Below are 16,211 nucleotides of genomic sequence, written 5' to 3' on the forward strand. Positions count from 1 at the left end.
GTTTTTAGCTAAAAAATTAACTACTAAATGTGTAATTACAAATTTTTATTTAACATAATTACAATCCAATCATAACTTTTTAAACTATATGAATTTTATTAAAAACTTAATAAAATTACAAGAACCAATAAAATAATTATAATTTGGGTAAAAAATTTATATGCGCCAAGGGTATTTGAAATTTACCCAAATCAGCCAAACGAAATTCTGATACATCAATCCACCAAAGAACACTTTAATATAATTCGAATCAATAAAATTCGAATTAGATTTCCACATAATTTGAATTGATATAGTTCGAATTATTCACAATCATTATTCGAAAGTAGTTCGAATCAATAAGCATCGAATTAAGTATGCATAGTTCGAATTATATCAATTCGAATTACTATCATCACGTGGTTAAGGGAGTTCAAATCTTCTTGATTTGAATTACTCTCGTTTGGTAATTAAAGATAATTCGAATTGAGTTAATTCGAATTACGTATATATAGTGCGAATGGAATTGATTCGAATTAGTGTGAAGCAGATCTCTATATATATGAGGTGTACGTGAGTTGCTCTCAATAGAGGGGTCAGATGGCTAGTGAGGATAGTTTTCTAGTGTTGGTTCACCACAGAGGATCAATTAAGAGAAAAACTCGATCCGGTGTGAAGTTCACCGATAAGGATCCTCTCTGTATTTTCGTGAGGCCTACGACGAGCTATGATGACCTTGTTAGCTCTGTACTGCTGAAACTTGGTTTGGATGGTGTGAAAAGGGTTAATAAGTTTTTCTATCGCATTCCAACCACGGTGCTCCAAGATACCGTGAAGTATGATTATTTTACGATCGGGAGTGATGAGGACTTGCAGGTCATGTTTCATTGTCGCCGGCAGTTTCCTGAGGTGAGGACACCTGAGCTGTTGGCAAAGTTAGTTGATGTGGTATCCAATTCACGGGGTTCGAACCGGAATACGCACACTTTAGCCACGGTGGCCGGTTCTAGCTCGAGACCTGCCGTTGTTTCTTCCTCCGTCCCTGCGTACGAGCCACCGATCCAGCCTGTTGCCTCCCCTTCGTTCGTTGTTGATCTCAGCGGCAATGTCGGCGACGATGTTGGTACAGGGGAACATCTTCCGACCTCATTACATTGTGCTACACCGGCTGGTGTTGGAGACAGATTCTTTGATGATCCAGATGACGATGATGTTGAGCCGGATCTGATTGCCGATGACAGTGGCGATGACCTCGGAGCAAGTTACCCGAGAGGGGCTGCAGGTGGATCTAGTTCTGGCACACAGCAGTACCCACCCCATTTTTCATCATTGGACATGGATGCCATGAGGCAGGATGGGCTTCCTAGGCAGGCTGCTGGATTTGGCGCTAGAGATGCAGACGGGTCTGCTGGTATGACAGAGTTCCAGGTTGGTCAGTAGTTCCAGGATAAAGATGAGGCCCTGTTGAGTGTGAAGACTTACAGCATCCGCCGAGGGGTACAGTACAAGGTAATTGTGTCTGACTATCGCCGGTATGTGGAAAAGTGTTCTGAGTTTGGGAATGGGTGCACATGATTGATTCGGTTGAGTCTCTGGCAACGCAAGGGCATCTGAGAAGTGAAACGGTACAACGGACCGCATACGTGTCTTGCCACCTCTATCTCCAGCGACCATAGGAGTTTGGATTATCATGTCATATCGACATTCATTATGTCAATGGTGAGGGCTGATGCATCCGTCAACATCAAGGTGCTCCTAAATGCCACAGCCGCACACTTTGGATTCAGACCGACGTACAGGAGGGTCTGAATGGCGAAGCAGAAGACTGTTGCCGTCATCTATGGTGACTGGGATGAGTCGTACAACGAGCTCCCTAGGTGGGTGTTAGGAGTCCAGTTGACCATGCCTGGTACAGTAGCAGTCCTTCGGACATGCCCTGTTCGAGTTGGGGGACAGCTCAACGAGTCTCAAGCTTATTTTCACAGGCTATTCTGGACGTTCCCACCTTGTATCGAGACTTTCCGTCATTGCAAGCCATTGGTGAGTATTGACGGCACCCATCTATATGGCAAGTATGGGGGAACGTTGCTTGTCGCAATTGCACAGGACGGGAACTCCAACATACTGCCTGTGGCATTTGCACTAGTCGAGGGTGAGAATGCTGAGTCATGGTCCTTCTTTCTCTCTCACCTCCGTCATCACGTGACACCGCAGCCAGGTCTGCTAGTTATTTCGGACAGGCATAATGGCATCAAGGCCGCGCTTGAGGCTCCTGATGGGGGATGACTACCTCCGGCTGCATACCGTGCATTCTGCATTCGACACGTAGCAGCAAATTCCGCCCTCACCTTCAAGGGAAAAGATGCTCGGAGGCTTCTTGTGAACGCCGCATATGCCAAGACCGAAGTGGAGTTCGATTACTGGTTTGACATTCTGCGTTCTGAGAATCCAGCGATGTGTGACTGGGCGAACAGGATTGAGTATTCGTTGTGGACATAATATTGTGACGAGGGGCGCAGATTCGGGCACATGATGACCAATATCTCTGAGTGTGTGAATTCAATCCTGAAGGGTGTCAGGAACCTCCCTGTGTGCTCGCTGGTGAAGGCCACATACGGCAGGTTGGCTGAACTATTCGTCTGCAAGGGGAGGGAGGCACAGGCCTAGCTGGGTACCGGACAACAATTCAGTCAATACCTGGTAAAGTGTATCGAGGCAAATCTAAAGATGGCTAGGTGCTTTACGGTGACTGTATATGACAGGGATAACTCGGAGTACACCGTGGCAGAGACGACTCCGACTGGTTCATTCTCACTGGGAAGCTACAGGGTCTCACTGGGTTCTCAGACATGTGATTGTGGATACTTCCAGGCACTTCATTTCCCATGTCCGCATGCATTGGCATGCTGTGCCTACTCACGTGTTACTTGGCAGCCATACGTCCACCCGGTGTGTCGACTTAGTTCGGTTTTCAGTGTATATCAGATGGGATTCACTCCTCCCATTCTGGAGGATTTCTGGCCACCTTATGACGGGCCGACCGTTATACCGGACCTGAGTATGAGGCATGCAAGGGAGGGTCGTCCGCGGTCCACTCGAATACGGACCAATATAGATGAGGCAGATCTGAACCGGCCCAAGAGATGTGGCCTCTGCAGGCAACTCGGACACATTCGTCGGAGTTGTCCACAGGCCGGAGGACCCAGCCATGCAGGGTGAAATGAATAGTAATGTCTGGTTTTGTGTTCTGATTTGTTTTAGTTTGATCATCTGTACTTTTTTTTAGAAAACGATGTACTAGGTTTGCTAACTAGTCGGTTTTCAGTGCTGAAAATTCCGTCTCGTAGAAGATATGTATGTCAAATGTGTTACTAATAATGGAAATAAGTTACATAAGGAAAATACACATGTTATCACCGTCACTGATACACAATAACGCAAAGCCAAACTCACTGCTTCATGATCTGATGAACTAACGAAATAAAATATAACACTAATAACAAAAATATATAACATACAACAAAGATAACAAAATAAAATATAACACTAATAAAATATAACACCTGCGTAGGAAATTAAACATGGTACTGCATTCATGAATGATTCTAAAAGGCATAAAATTGCATGCGAAATTGAAAATAAATTAAATAAGGATAAATAGTACAATACGATAGTGGTACCTCGAGGCAAGGGGCCAGCTAAACGCATCATACCCAGCAGACTTAAAACCAGGAAACCGCCAAAAGATCCAAGACTGAAGTAACTGTAACGGCCCGGCTAACTTCACGACATGTCTGTTGGCCCCTCGGCACATGCACCGGTACAACCATGCTAGTGCCGCCGACCCCCAGCTATAGCCACCCATCTCCTCAAGCCTAGCCACAAACGGTAACCATATGATGTGAATATGATTGCCGGACTTGTCGGCAAACAGCTGGGTGCCCAACAACATCATGATATAGGCACGGGCAAAGTGCCTGACCGTCTCCTCATCTGCCCCCTCGGGGCACTCTCCGAAAGTCTCCTGAAACCAGGTGCAATTCACTGCGAACTTTTGTATTTGGTTCGCGGGAGGTAACACACCAAGCAACTCATGGAACCACTGCCAAGCTGGCCTGCCACCCTCTATGTATACGTGGAAGTCTGTCAGGCAACCACTAACGTAACGTCCATCCACTGGCAACCCCAACTGGTACGCGACGTCCTGAAGTGTGATGGTGCACTCTCCGAACGGCATGTGGAATGTATGTGTCTCCGGATGCCACCGCTCCACGAATGCACTGACAAGGGGCTCGTCCAATTGAAACCATCTGTCGTTCAATCTCGCAAGATGGTATAGTCCGGCCATCTGCAAGTACGGAACGTACCTCTCATCAAGTCGCATCCCCTGCTGCCGCCGCATGCTCGTAATGCAACGCCGGGGCTGGGCATTACATTGACCACATAATTATGACGAATTATAATACCACTAACAGATAAAATTCACGACGTAAACAAGTAACAAAAAAAACATGCAATAGGAGATATATCGGTCCACTACGGAAATTGCAAACAAAACCCGCAAACCTAGACCGCATCTACATTCCGCATGCAAAAGCAAATTGTACTAAACCGCTAGCAAAACCGCATACTCAAACCGCATCCAAAAAATTAGAACAATAAACCACATGCAAATCCACTTAAGAAAACTACGGGAAAAACCACTCATTAAACCACTCATTAAACCACGGGCAATTCCACTTACGAAAACCACGAGCAAATCCACTTACATAAACCGCATGCAATACAGCTAACCCAAACCACTAACATAAACCGCCAATAAAACCGCATGCAAAACCGTTATCATAAACCACTTCAAATACCGCTTTCATAAACCACTAACATATACGAATATCATAAACCACCATCATAAACCACTAACCTCATCGTTGATCACCCCGGCTATATGAGCGACTCCATCCAGTCGATACAGCCTTCTCGGATCGTCCCCCATCGCCTAAGCAAGCCGCTCCAGACTTTCTCGGACTGGTTTTGGGTCGTTTTCTCTGGGATTTGGTGGGGTATGAGAATGGAAAACTGATTCGAATGAACTTGGTTCGAACCCCTTATATAGGGCACTCACTTGTAATTCGAATCAACTCCTCTCGAATTACCTTTTATTTTCGAAATGTGAGTAATTCGAATCAACTCCTCTCGAATTACACGAATTGTGAGTAATTCGAATCCATTTGATTCGAACTTCCCCCTATTCACGTGTACCTACTAATTCAAATTTATACAATTCGAATTAAGCATCTATAATTCGATCCAAGTGGATTCGAATTACTTGATCGGCTTGCTTGAGAATAATTTGATCCCTATTGATTCGAATTATTAACAAATGTAATTCGAACTAAGTTGATTCGAATTACATTATAATGTGCTTTGGCTGATTCTCGAATCAGTTTCTTGTTTGGCTTATATGCGTTACACGTTTCCTCTCTTGGCTTAAATAGGTTTTTTACCCAAAAAAATTGAGAGGATCTATTTCCCGCTACAAGGGATTTGGTATATAAAGAACTAGAGATGTTGAGATGGGGGGAGGGGCCCACCCCATGATTCTGTCACTGGTAGCACTACGTACCACTCTTCACTAGCTATACTTGTCGTGATGAAGTGCATGAAATTTTACTATAAATTTGCTAGTTGTGAACCTTGATGCATAGTGAGGGTTGATTTTCTTTGACTTTTGAAAATTTTGCAATGGAACCTTCAAAGATATGCCATGCATCTGCCCTCACTCAAGAAGCTAAGCTGTTTACGTATGTATCTCAAAGTATCCATCAGAACTTCATGAATTATAGTTATAATAGTAGATTCTAATTTATTTTCTCCATCTGCATAGGAATCAATGTCTCAACTCCGAAGAGTTCGTGGTCTCTGCGAAGGTTGTATCAGCGCTTTTTTCTTCTTTTCAAGGCCATCATGTTTCAAACTGCATGTTTGAGAATGCTGCTGGTGGGGCGGGCAGTTCCAATTTGCATGTACCCAACCAAGATCATGAGGTCCTCGATGGTAGTCCAGCCATAGTTGCTGCAGATACCGATGATGACAACCCTGCCGGGCAGGTAATGTCACTGCCTATTATGGGGAGAAGGCTCTTCCATTCACCAACGCTAACACGTTATGGATCAGAACCTCCTAAGTGGTCGAGAGTTGGTTCAAGCAACAAGGCATCTCGTGTAAGATTGGTTTGTTGCATGAATCATAGTTGTTACCTCCATGTTAATGCATGTGGCTTGTGGTTTATGCAGAAAAATTGTAAGCCAAGATTTAAGGTGACATTTAACATGGACTTCAACCGCGAAAAAACTATGTTGTTTAATTACTTGTTTTCTGAGGGCCATCCAATGGAGTATGTGGATTTTTTTAATTTCCTCTTAATTTGTGTATGATTGTGTAAGTACGCCTGTTAACAAGTAAAATGAACTGAACACAGAGACACTTTGGTGAGAATGCGTGAATGTCGCCTCACTAGGCGTCACATAGAAACTCTAATTCCTGGACGTCCGATCGATGGAAGAGTTGTTGAAATGGTGGCCATGCGTAACACTTGCTCCATCCAACACTTGAATCATCCATACTTTTGGTGCCTTCCACCTCGTTTCGCTGTGAGTTGATCCTTCCCTGCTACTTTCTTCTATGGAGTTTATTTTGGGTTTGCAGCCTTGAATTCTCATGCTAGGGGTATTCTTTTAGGAAGATGTTAGTAAGGGGTTGTTGGTGGATGAACTTGCTGAAACGTATTTGCCATTTTGGGTTAAGCCAAGTCGATTTCTCAATCGTGTAAGTAATGACATTCTTGTCTGTTACATTTGACAATGTTGTTATTGTATTTTTATTAGAAAAGTTTTAAAATCCAATTGAATCTGGAATCAGATTTTCATCCCTGTCAAAGAAATCTTCTTCCATTGGTATTGCGTCGTGGTTGACTTTGCTGATAAAATGGTATACCACCTGGACTCGTATCCAAATTCAAACAAGATTGCCGATAGGGAAAGTCTAATCCGCAACATGGTAGGCGAGCTTGTTAATAAATGGACATCCCTCTTTCGCATTTTATATGGCTCATTGTGTGTTTTGTGTATATTTTCAGGTTGAAAGGCTCCACGACTTGATGACATATCCCGATTATGGTCCTCTTCGAGCATTTACACCAACAGACCTTCGCGAGTGGCCAATTAAGCAAGGGCAAGGGATCCCAAACTGCAACACAAGGTTATAGCTATAACTGTTTAACTGCAATTAAATTATTCAATAACATGTGACCATGCTAACTGAAACCCCACCGATTTGAGCGTATGCAATGATAGTGCGGCAGCTTGGGTTATTTCATGGCTGGACCTAGAAGGAAGGTTTAATGCGTTGGAAATTAGCGGAGTGGTAACACCATGTCATTATACCGTGAAGCATAATTAACTGTTCCATCGATAACTGTTCCATTAGTAATTAAGTGTGCATAATGGTTTTTAGGTGTTCTTATAATAGAAACCATTATTAATTGTTCCATTAGTAATATAGTGTGCATAATTATTTTTAACTTACTTTTAATTGTCAAATTTATCGCAATGTGTAGCTGGATGATTCAACTCTAAAAGGCAGGACCGCTGTTTCCCTGGCTGGTGGCCCTTTCAATGCCATTGGAAGCCTAGTTAGAATGTGGGCTAAGCAGTGGCAGAGGCTTGGCATCTCGAGGAAGTAATTAACCGTCGTGGCATCTAAGCATTATCTCCCTTTAATGGCATCATTAGAATTGTGTTTAGCTTAGTCTATGTAGGGTTTATTTTAAAGTTGTGTTTATTTGTGTCTCATGGTAGCTTATACGCTCTTGAGAATAATAACGTGAATTGGGTACGTACTGCATAGTATGGCCTATCCTTCACAAGTGCTATGTTCATTGTGTTATGTTGCAATGTGTTGTTAACTAGTCATTGAGGGTAGGGTCGGACTTGCTATGAGAAAGTGTTGTGTGCACTTTATTTGTTAATAACATTCATCGTTTGTGAAAAAAATTAGTGCATTTGCTATATTTAAGTTTAAAACGTTATTGGGATAACAAGGAAAAATGTTAAATAGTAGTCACTTAGCTAGCTTGCCAAAATTTAATTTCTTTTGGATTGAATCCACAATACAAAATGAACTATCCTTGATTAGTGATAGGCTGATTAGTGCAATATATATACAGAATTATCATCTCCTATGCCCAATTTTCTTCGTGACACTCCTTATGCATGTGTATAACATCAGATTTAGAAAAACAGATCCGTCATTTAGGGAGACTATGGTGATACCGATGACCTCATTTTTTATTGATGTAAGATAATAATTGAGAACATGCGATACTTTTGTTTTAGCCTTCCAGAGGAGACAATGGAAAAGTGTTCTTTTTGCCTCGTTGACTTATGGATTTTTGGTACAGCCACCAGTGTATATTACCCATTGTGTAAATCTTTAATTTATTGGACCAAGGGTGATAACGACAAAATAGCGCATACAAGCCTAACCGGGCCATTCAGAAATTTAATTTTTTATTATCGTTTTTGCTCAAAAAAACTGAGTGTTATATCTACTAACAAATGTTATATGAAACTCTGGCCGAAAATGACATCGACCCTTCAATGACAAAAGCAAGATTTTTAAAGATTAATTATCATCTGCTATGCCCAATTTTCTTCGTGACACTCCTTATGCATGTGTATAACATCAAATTTAGAAAAACAGATCCATCATTTAGGGAGACTATGGTGACTTCGAGGAAAAAAATAAATATAGTTATTATCATTCTATTTTGAGCAGATATACCGATGACCTCAATTCTTATTGATGTAAGATAATAATTGAGAACATGCGATACCTTTGTTCTAGCCTTCCAGGGGAGACAATGAAAAAGTGTTCTTTTTGCCTCGTTGACTTATGAATTTTTGGTACAGCCACTAGTGTATATTACCAATTGCGTAAATCTTTAATTTATTGGACCAAGGGTTATAACGACAAAATAGCACATACAAGCCTAACCGGACCGTTCAGAAATTTAATTTTTTATTATCATTTTTGCTCAAAAAAGCTTAGTGTTATATCTACTAACAAATGTTATCTGAAACTCTGGCCGAAAAGGACATCGACCCTTCAATGACAAAAGCAAGATTTTTAAAGATTATGCTTGTGATTGTCACATTATTTGATCAACATTCTTAAACCTTTCTCTTAAACCTCTAAATCAATTATTCTTTGATAATATAACTTGATGTCTTTCTCCATTGATAGCTAATCCTGTTTCACTTTCTGTTAAACATTTTAATTGTTAGTAAACAGTATTCCCATTTCTGGCTCATAAGAAGGCAGGGAACAAATTGTGATTAATTAAAGTAATTAATTTTTTGTTACATTGCAAAAGTTACTATAGTTAGATTAGATGTGAATATTGATTATAAAAATTGCATTTTTATAAGATTTAAAAATTTATATTATGCAATAGGTTAAGTAACGAATACGTTACAAATTTTGTTAGTACTTATAAATTTTGGTAAAGAAGTTTTAAAATTTATAGAATTATTGACAATAATTATGGAAAAATGCTTATAATAAAAAATAGTAAAACCTTATAAAAATGTCTAAATTTAAGCTTTTTATTACAATTTTAGTTGTACTCACTACAAAATAAATGTAAAAAAAATTAAAAATTATGACATTATATAAAAATAACTATAGTTACATTAAATGTTAAAAAAATAATTATATTGCTGTTTAATTGTAAAAGTCATTATGGTTACCTTAAATTGATAATATTGATTATAAAGATCACTGTATTTAGATTAAAATAAAAAGTAGTTGAATTTTTTTTATATGTATAAATTAATAAACAAAAATGTTAACCCAAATCCTAATAATGAATGAAAAATAGTAATAACCTAATTCTTAGTGAAATTGAAAACTTTAAACCCAATCCAAGTCTTAACGACAATATAAAACCCTAAACCCTTAAGCATGTACCATGAACAAAAAATGTATATATTTAAATTAATAAAATAAATTGTTAACCCTGAACCCTAATTATCTAAGATAACCTAAACCTCAATCACAATGTGAAGAATAATTCCCTAAACCAGTTACCATGAAATTTTTTTTATCTATGTATGAATTAATCAAATAATGAAATGACATTTAATATTATATGAATGTCGTAAAACAAAAAATATTCCCATTTATAAAGTATAAAAAATTTTATTATGTAATAGGTTCGATAATGAGTACATTATAAATTTTTATAGTACTCATAACATCTTTTAAAATAGTTTTAAAATTTATAGCATTATTTACAATAATTACAAAAAAACCTACAAAAAAGTTTTTTAACCCGATTTAAAAAAGTTTAACTTAAAATTTGTGTTCCAATTTTAGTTGTATTCGTATCAAAATGAATTACAAAAAATTTTAAAAATGATAATAATTTGTAAATAATTTAAAAAAAATTAAAAAATTATGAAAATTTTGTAGAAGATTTAAGAATTTCATAAAAATATAAAAGATAGGAATGACCATGTGTTTTAAAGATCCATTAATTATATCACTAACGATCTAGTTCAAAATGAACTATTTGTTAGAAACAAAATATGGATCTGCATAGAGTTTGTCTCCAATTCAAAATTTACTGAGAAGCTTAAATGACGGTGTTATCCTTCCCTTCTAAGTTGCCTTTTTCGATGTATAAGGTTGACTGAGCTCATGTCACGATATCATGTTCACAATCACAGTAAGAGAAATATGTGTTTAAAAACTTTTCTCCTGTTGCAAGGCAGACGTAAACTAAGTTTAGCAATGGCATTCTGTCTCTTATGGAAAGACACAATGGCGTTCCAACAGAAAATTTTTGTTTGTATTCGACCTTCATATTTTATTAATAGGATGAAGATTCCCAGCGTTGCAAACATATTGATGATAGTATTTTTCACGTATTGAGTTGAGTTCGGCCAACCATTATGGACGCCTCATCCCAAGCCAAAGCCACCATGGACATAGATGACTCCCCCAACCCAGCTACCGAGTGCCACTTGAACGATGAGGCACATGAAATACCCGATGCAGCCACGTTAACCCAACCTTCCGTGAATGTAAGTGGCCTTTGTCACCTTCATGCCGTGTCCTGTGTAAAACCCATGTGCTTATCATTTTTGCATGCCTTGCAGGTTGGAGATCCACTCTACAGTGAGTTAACAGGAAGTCTGAGGGCACTCTCTGTCGCAGTTGAAGCTTTGACCTATAAATTAGAGGTACATTGTCCTTTTATCGAACTACAGATTTTATCATTTTGAGTGCTTAAGGTGATGATATTATTTTTATGTCAAAGACGAGGATACTGACTTAAAATTTTTCTTCGCCGAACCCACTTCCAGTCATGTGAACTCTCTGCAAAACGTAGTGATCAGAGGTTGGAGTTGATCTCCTCTAGTGTGATTCGTATTGATCAGAACACGTTAAAAATAATATCCCAACAAGTCCAACAAGAGAAACCTGTCACGGGAATGACAAAGAAGTCTAGGATGGAAAAGGGACATGTTGGATGTGACTCAAAACCTTGCGGGGAGGACGACTCCAAAGAGGAACGATCATCACAACGGTAGGAGCAACCTCTTTGACGACTTCAACACTACCATCCATATGCCGATAGAGATAACAGAGGATGATGATGAAGGGCTCATTCGTGGAACTGCCGGACGACCTGCCACTGCACATTGGAAGCCAGCGAAGGCCTCATATCGCAAAGTGAATAACAAGGTACGGTGATATGGTTTAGGGTTCTATCATTCGAAGAAAAAGATATATATAGGTTTATAGAAAAAGATATAGTTAAATGAAGCTATTTTTAAAAAGTAAGAAAACGTATTAGTCACTTTGAATTTGTTAATATTTATTATTCTCAATGTCAATGGCTGCGTCCAGTAAATTTCATTTTATCATTTTTATTAATTTGGTTTTTCCATACAGATTAGTTAGGTTTGTAGAAAGTAATGTTTTTTTTTTTTGTTTCAGTCAGTAAGGAACAGTTACTTTATTTGTAAATCATGCGTTGTTGAAGTTGTTCATTTTATTGGGCCAACAAAAAAATTCTTTCTGGGTCCACTGAGGGGTGCTCATGGGTTGCTTCATTGTGTAGTGTAAAGGGGAGCAGCAGGCTCTAATTTCCTCCAAAAGACTCCATTTCACTCTGGGTGGGGCTTTCAATGGAGGAATTACAGGATCTCACATTACTAGAGAACCTTTGCTTGGCCGCCCAGCCATGTTCTTCAGCAATTCCGCCGGACCAGGGTTATCTGCGATTGGGGGAAAAGTTATTGAGGGCACTGACGATCGGGTTTCTGCCGGTAAAGAATTTTATAAAAATAATCACATTGTAAGTATAGTTTCTAAACCAGCAAAGAATCCTTTTGTACAAAAATTTGGTTGTCACAAGTAACAAATCCCAATAAAATTTATAACCGAAGTATTTAAACCTCGGGTTGTCTCTCAAGGAATTGCAGGGAGGTGTATTTATTATTGGTTATGAGTTTTCTGGGGAATGTTGAGTTTGGGCAATGGGCAAATAAATAATTATAAATTAAAGCAATGAAAATTAACAAGAGATTTTATATAATCAAAAATAAAAATTCTTGAATGAAAGAATGATTAATTGGAAGAAAATAAGTTATTAATTAGAAAAAATGTTGGCAAGGTATGAGAACTGGAAATCCCATCCTAGTTATCTATATCAAGGGTGATGAAAATTGTTATTGCTCCCACTTAGTTAACCCTGTCAAGTGGACTAATTAACTTGATTCCTCAAGTCCTAGTCAACTCCTATGGAAAGACTAGCTTTAGAGGGATCCAAATCAATAAGAAAATTCCAATTTTCAATCAACAACTAAGTTTGATAACTCAAGTGTCACCAATTACTCAACCAAAGCCAAAAGGGGAAAAATTCAAATTATTTATATCATAAATAGAAGAAAGCAATTATAAATCTGAAATACCTCGAATTGTATTGAATCAAATTAAACATAGGAATCCATAAACCAATTTGGGAAAATAAACAAACTAAAGTAATAAAATAAATAAAAGTAGAAGAGAACATAAATTAAAGGAATATTGAACCTGGAATTGAGAAGCAATCCTAAAATTAAGAGAAATCCTAATCCTAAAATTGAAGAGAGAGGAGAGAACCTCTCTCTCTCTAAAACTACATCTAAAATCTAAAATTGTGAATTATGAATGTTGTCTCTCTGAATGAATGCATTCCCCTACTTTATAGCCTCTAATCTGTGTTTTCTGGGCTGAGAACTAGGCCAAAAACAGCCCAGAAATCACCCCCAGCGATTTCTGGTACGTATAGGCCGCTGCAAAGTTACGCGTACGCGTCGTCCACGCGTTCGCGCGGGTTGAGTTTTTGCCAGGTCACGCGTTTGCATGATCCACGCGTGCGCGTCACCTGGCTTCGGGGCAGCTATAGCAAATTATATATCGTTGCGAAGTCCCGAACGTTAGTTTTCCAACGCAACTGGAACCGCATCATTTTGGACCTTTGTAGCTCAAGTTATGATCGATTTAGTACCAAGAGGTCAGGTTGGATAGCTTTAGCAGTTCCTTCAGTTCCTTGTATTCCTTCCACTTTTGCATGCTTCCTTTCCATCCTCTAAGCCATTCCTGCCCTATAAACCATGAAATCACTTAACACACATATCAAGGCATCGAATGGTAATAAGAGAGGATTAAAATTAGTAAAATTTAAGAGCAACGAAGCATGTTTTCAATCATAGCACAAAATCGGGAAGGAAATTGTAAAACCATGCATTTTGTATGAATAAGTGTGCAAAGACTTGATAAGAACCACTCAATTGAGCACAAGATAAACCATAAAATAGTGGTTTATCAACCTCTCCACACTTAAACATTAGCATGTCCTTATGATAAGCTCAAGAAAAGCTATAAAGGAGTGAAGAGGAATGTAGAATGTATGAAATGCAACCTATCTATATGAATGCAGCTAAATACAAAATGCTTTTACCTACTTAATTAAAAGTAAACAAATTTCCCAAGATAAACATAAACTGGATTCCACTAATTTAAATCATAAAATAAGGTACAAGTAAACTTGCAAAAGAAAATAGCTCGTGAAAGCCGGGAACAAGGAATCGAGCATCGAACCCTCACCGGAAGTGTATACACTCTAATCATCAAGTGTTTAAGGTTCGACTCTCTCAATTCTCTACTAACCTTGCTTTCTAAGGCTTGCTTTTCTTCTATCAATCAACAAAGAATTAATGCACAGATACACATATCAAGATGTCTTTTAAGGGTTGTAATGGGGTTAGGGTCAAGGTAGGATTGTATTTTGCCAAGTGGACTAAAATCTGAATCCGTAATTAACTTTAACTTTCCACCTAACTGTAGACAATCCATGTAATCATAATACCACATCTAACTATCTATTAACCATATTTTCCACATATTCATGCATCCTAATTTCGAGTACAGTACATATGCATTGCTATCACCATTTACTTTGGGGCATTTTGTCCCCTTTTATTATTTGCTCTTTTTTCTTTTCTCTTTCTCTTTTATTTTTTTTTATTTTTTTATTTTTTTATTTTTTTATTTTTTTTAAATCTGAATGCATATGATTAATTTATTGAATGCATGAACATGTCCTAAACATTTCTTTCACATTTTCATAAAGATATATATAACACCCAATTCTTAAACCAAATGTTTCCAAACCCACTTTTCCCCATACTTAATTCATGAGCACTCTCACTAGTCTAAGCTAACCAAGGATTCAAATTTAGGACATTATTGTTTTTCGCTTAGAGTTAGTGATGAGCTAAAGTAAAGAACAAAGGGGTATAATAGGCTCAACATTGGTTTGCAAAGGATAATGAAAGGGTAAGACCATATGGATATGTAAGCTTAGTGAAACAAGACCTCAATCACATAAGTGGATGTATACATCAAACAATGGAAATATAGAATTAAGCAAGACAAATATCACAATTTTAGAGAGAAAAACACACACCAAAAAAATAAAATATTGGTTGATAAGATGCAACCAATCAAGTAGGCTCAAAATCTCACTGATTTTGTGTGTTCGAGCTCTAAAACCATGTTCCAGTATAATATTCCTTCAAACAAGTTTATCAAAAAATTTTTAATCAAATTAGTGAAATGTTATAAAAAAGTTTCTTGAAAAAGAAAATATTACTTTAACCAAGTGGTGGTAAAATATGCACAAAATCAAACAAATATGCAATCAAACATGCAAATGCAACAATGAACAATCAAAGAAAATAAAACATTGGTGTTGAGAAGGAAATAACTAACCCATGGAGATCGGTATCGACCTCCCCACACTTAAAGATTGCACCGTCCTCAGTGCATGCTAAGATGTGCAAGTGGACGGGTTGCTCCAACTGACGCTTTTCTCCAAAGATTATGCAGGTGGACTTGTCTGTCGCCCCATATAGAAGTTCTTTTCCTTTCCTTTTCCGGTGGCCATCCTGAAAGAAGAGGAAAAGAAGAAAAGTAACCCATAAATAAAGATAGAAAACAAATAAAATATGAGTGGGTTAATGCCAAATGATGAGAGTCTCAATTACATGATAGCTACAACATGCAAGTTAGAAAACAGTAGAAGCACATGGCAAATCAAGAGTGCAAAAATTTGCAACAATGGGGAAGAGAGTGTGGGTAATGCAAGAAAATATAAATTCATGTCAATGCAAAAGGGATACAGGTAACATAAAAGATTGGCAGTGACAGATAAATAATATCATCCAACAGTATAAAATAAGTCACTAAGCACCAAAATAATACCAGAAAAGACACAACAGTTGAATAAGAACATGTGACACCAAAGTAAAAAGAATAACTTTAAAAAAGAAAATAAAAATATGCACAAAATTAAAATACAATGAATGAAAGTATACAAATAAATTAAGTAAAAATAGAATGGAAGTGAAAAAGGATGAGAAGTTAAAGGGATGAAGAAGAAGAAAGTAAGAAAGGAGGAAGAAGGAAGAAGACAAGAGAGAAGAAAGAAATAAGAATTTAGAAATGGGGCGCGACGCATACGCGTGCATCACGCGTACGCGTGCATCACGCGTACGCGTGAAATCTGAGTTGGCCGTTTGACGCGTAAGCGGCGCCCACGCGTACGCATGGGTGGT

General features: G+C 38.2%; 3 protein-coding genes across 3 annotated transcripts; 2 read left to right on the forward strand and 1 right to left on the reverse strand.

Annotated features, from left to right (window-relative positions):
* Positions 2,707 to 3,198, forward strand: LOC107620240. Its single transcript, XM_016322432.1, has one exon. It carries the CDS (start codon positions 2,707 to 2,709, stop codon positions 3,196 to 3,198), a length of 492 nt encoding a protein of 163 aa, XP_016177918.1.
* Positions 3,290 to 4,381, reverse strand: LOC107620241 (protein MAIN-LIKE 1-like). Its single transcript, XM_016322433.1, has 3 exons — positions 3,962 to 4,381; positions 3,660 to 3,913; positions 3,290 to 3,350 (listed from the first exon to the last, which is right to left on the reverse strand). Exons 1-3 carry the CDS (start codon positions 4,379 to 4,381, stop codon positions 3,290 to 3,292), a joined length of 735 nt encoding a protein of 244 aa, XP_016177919.1.
* LOC110267882 lies at positions 6,436 to 7,963 on the forward strand. The gene is made up of 6 exons (XM_021113732.1): positions 6,436 to 6,629; positions 6,718 to 6,804; positions 6,898 to 7,035; positions 7,115 to 7,236; positions 7,326 to 7,401; positions 7,595 to 7,963. Exons 1-6 carry the CDS (start codon positions 6,474 to 6,476, stop codon positions 7,718 to 7,720), a joined length of 705 nt encoding a protein of 234 aa, XP_020969391.1. The 5' UTR covers positions 6,436 to 6,473; the 3' UTR covers positions 7,721 to 7,963.

This window comes from Arachis ipaensis, chromosome B10, assembly GCF_000816755.2.
Source record: "Arachis ipaensis cultivar K30076 chromosome B10, Araip1.1, whole genome shotgun sequence".
Lineage (NCBI taxonomy): Eukaryota > Viridiplantae > Streptophyta > Magnoliopsida > Fabales > Fabaceae > Arachis > Arachis ipaensis.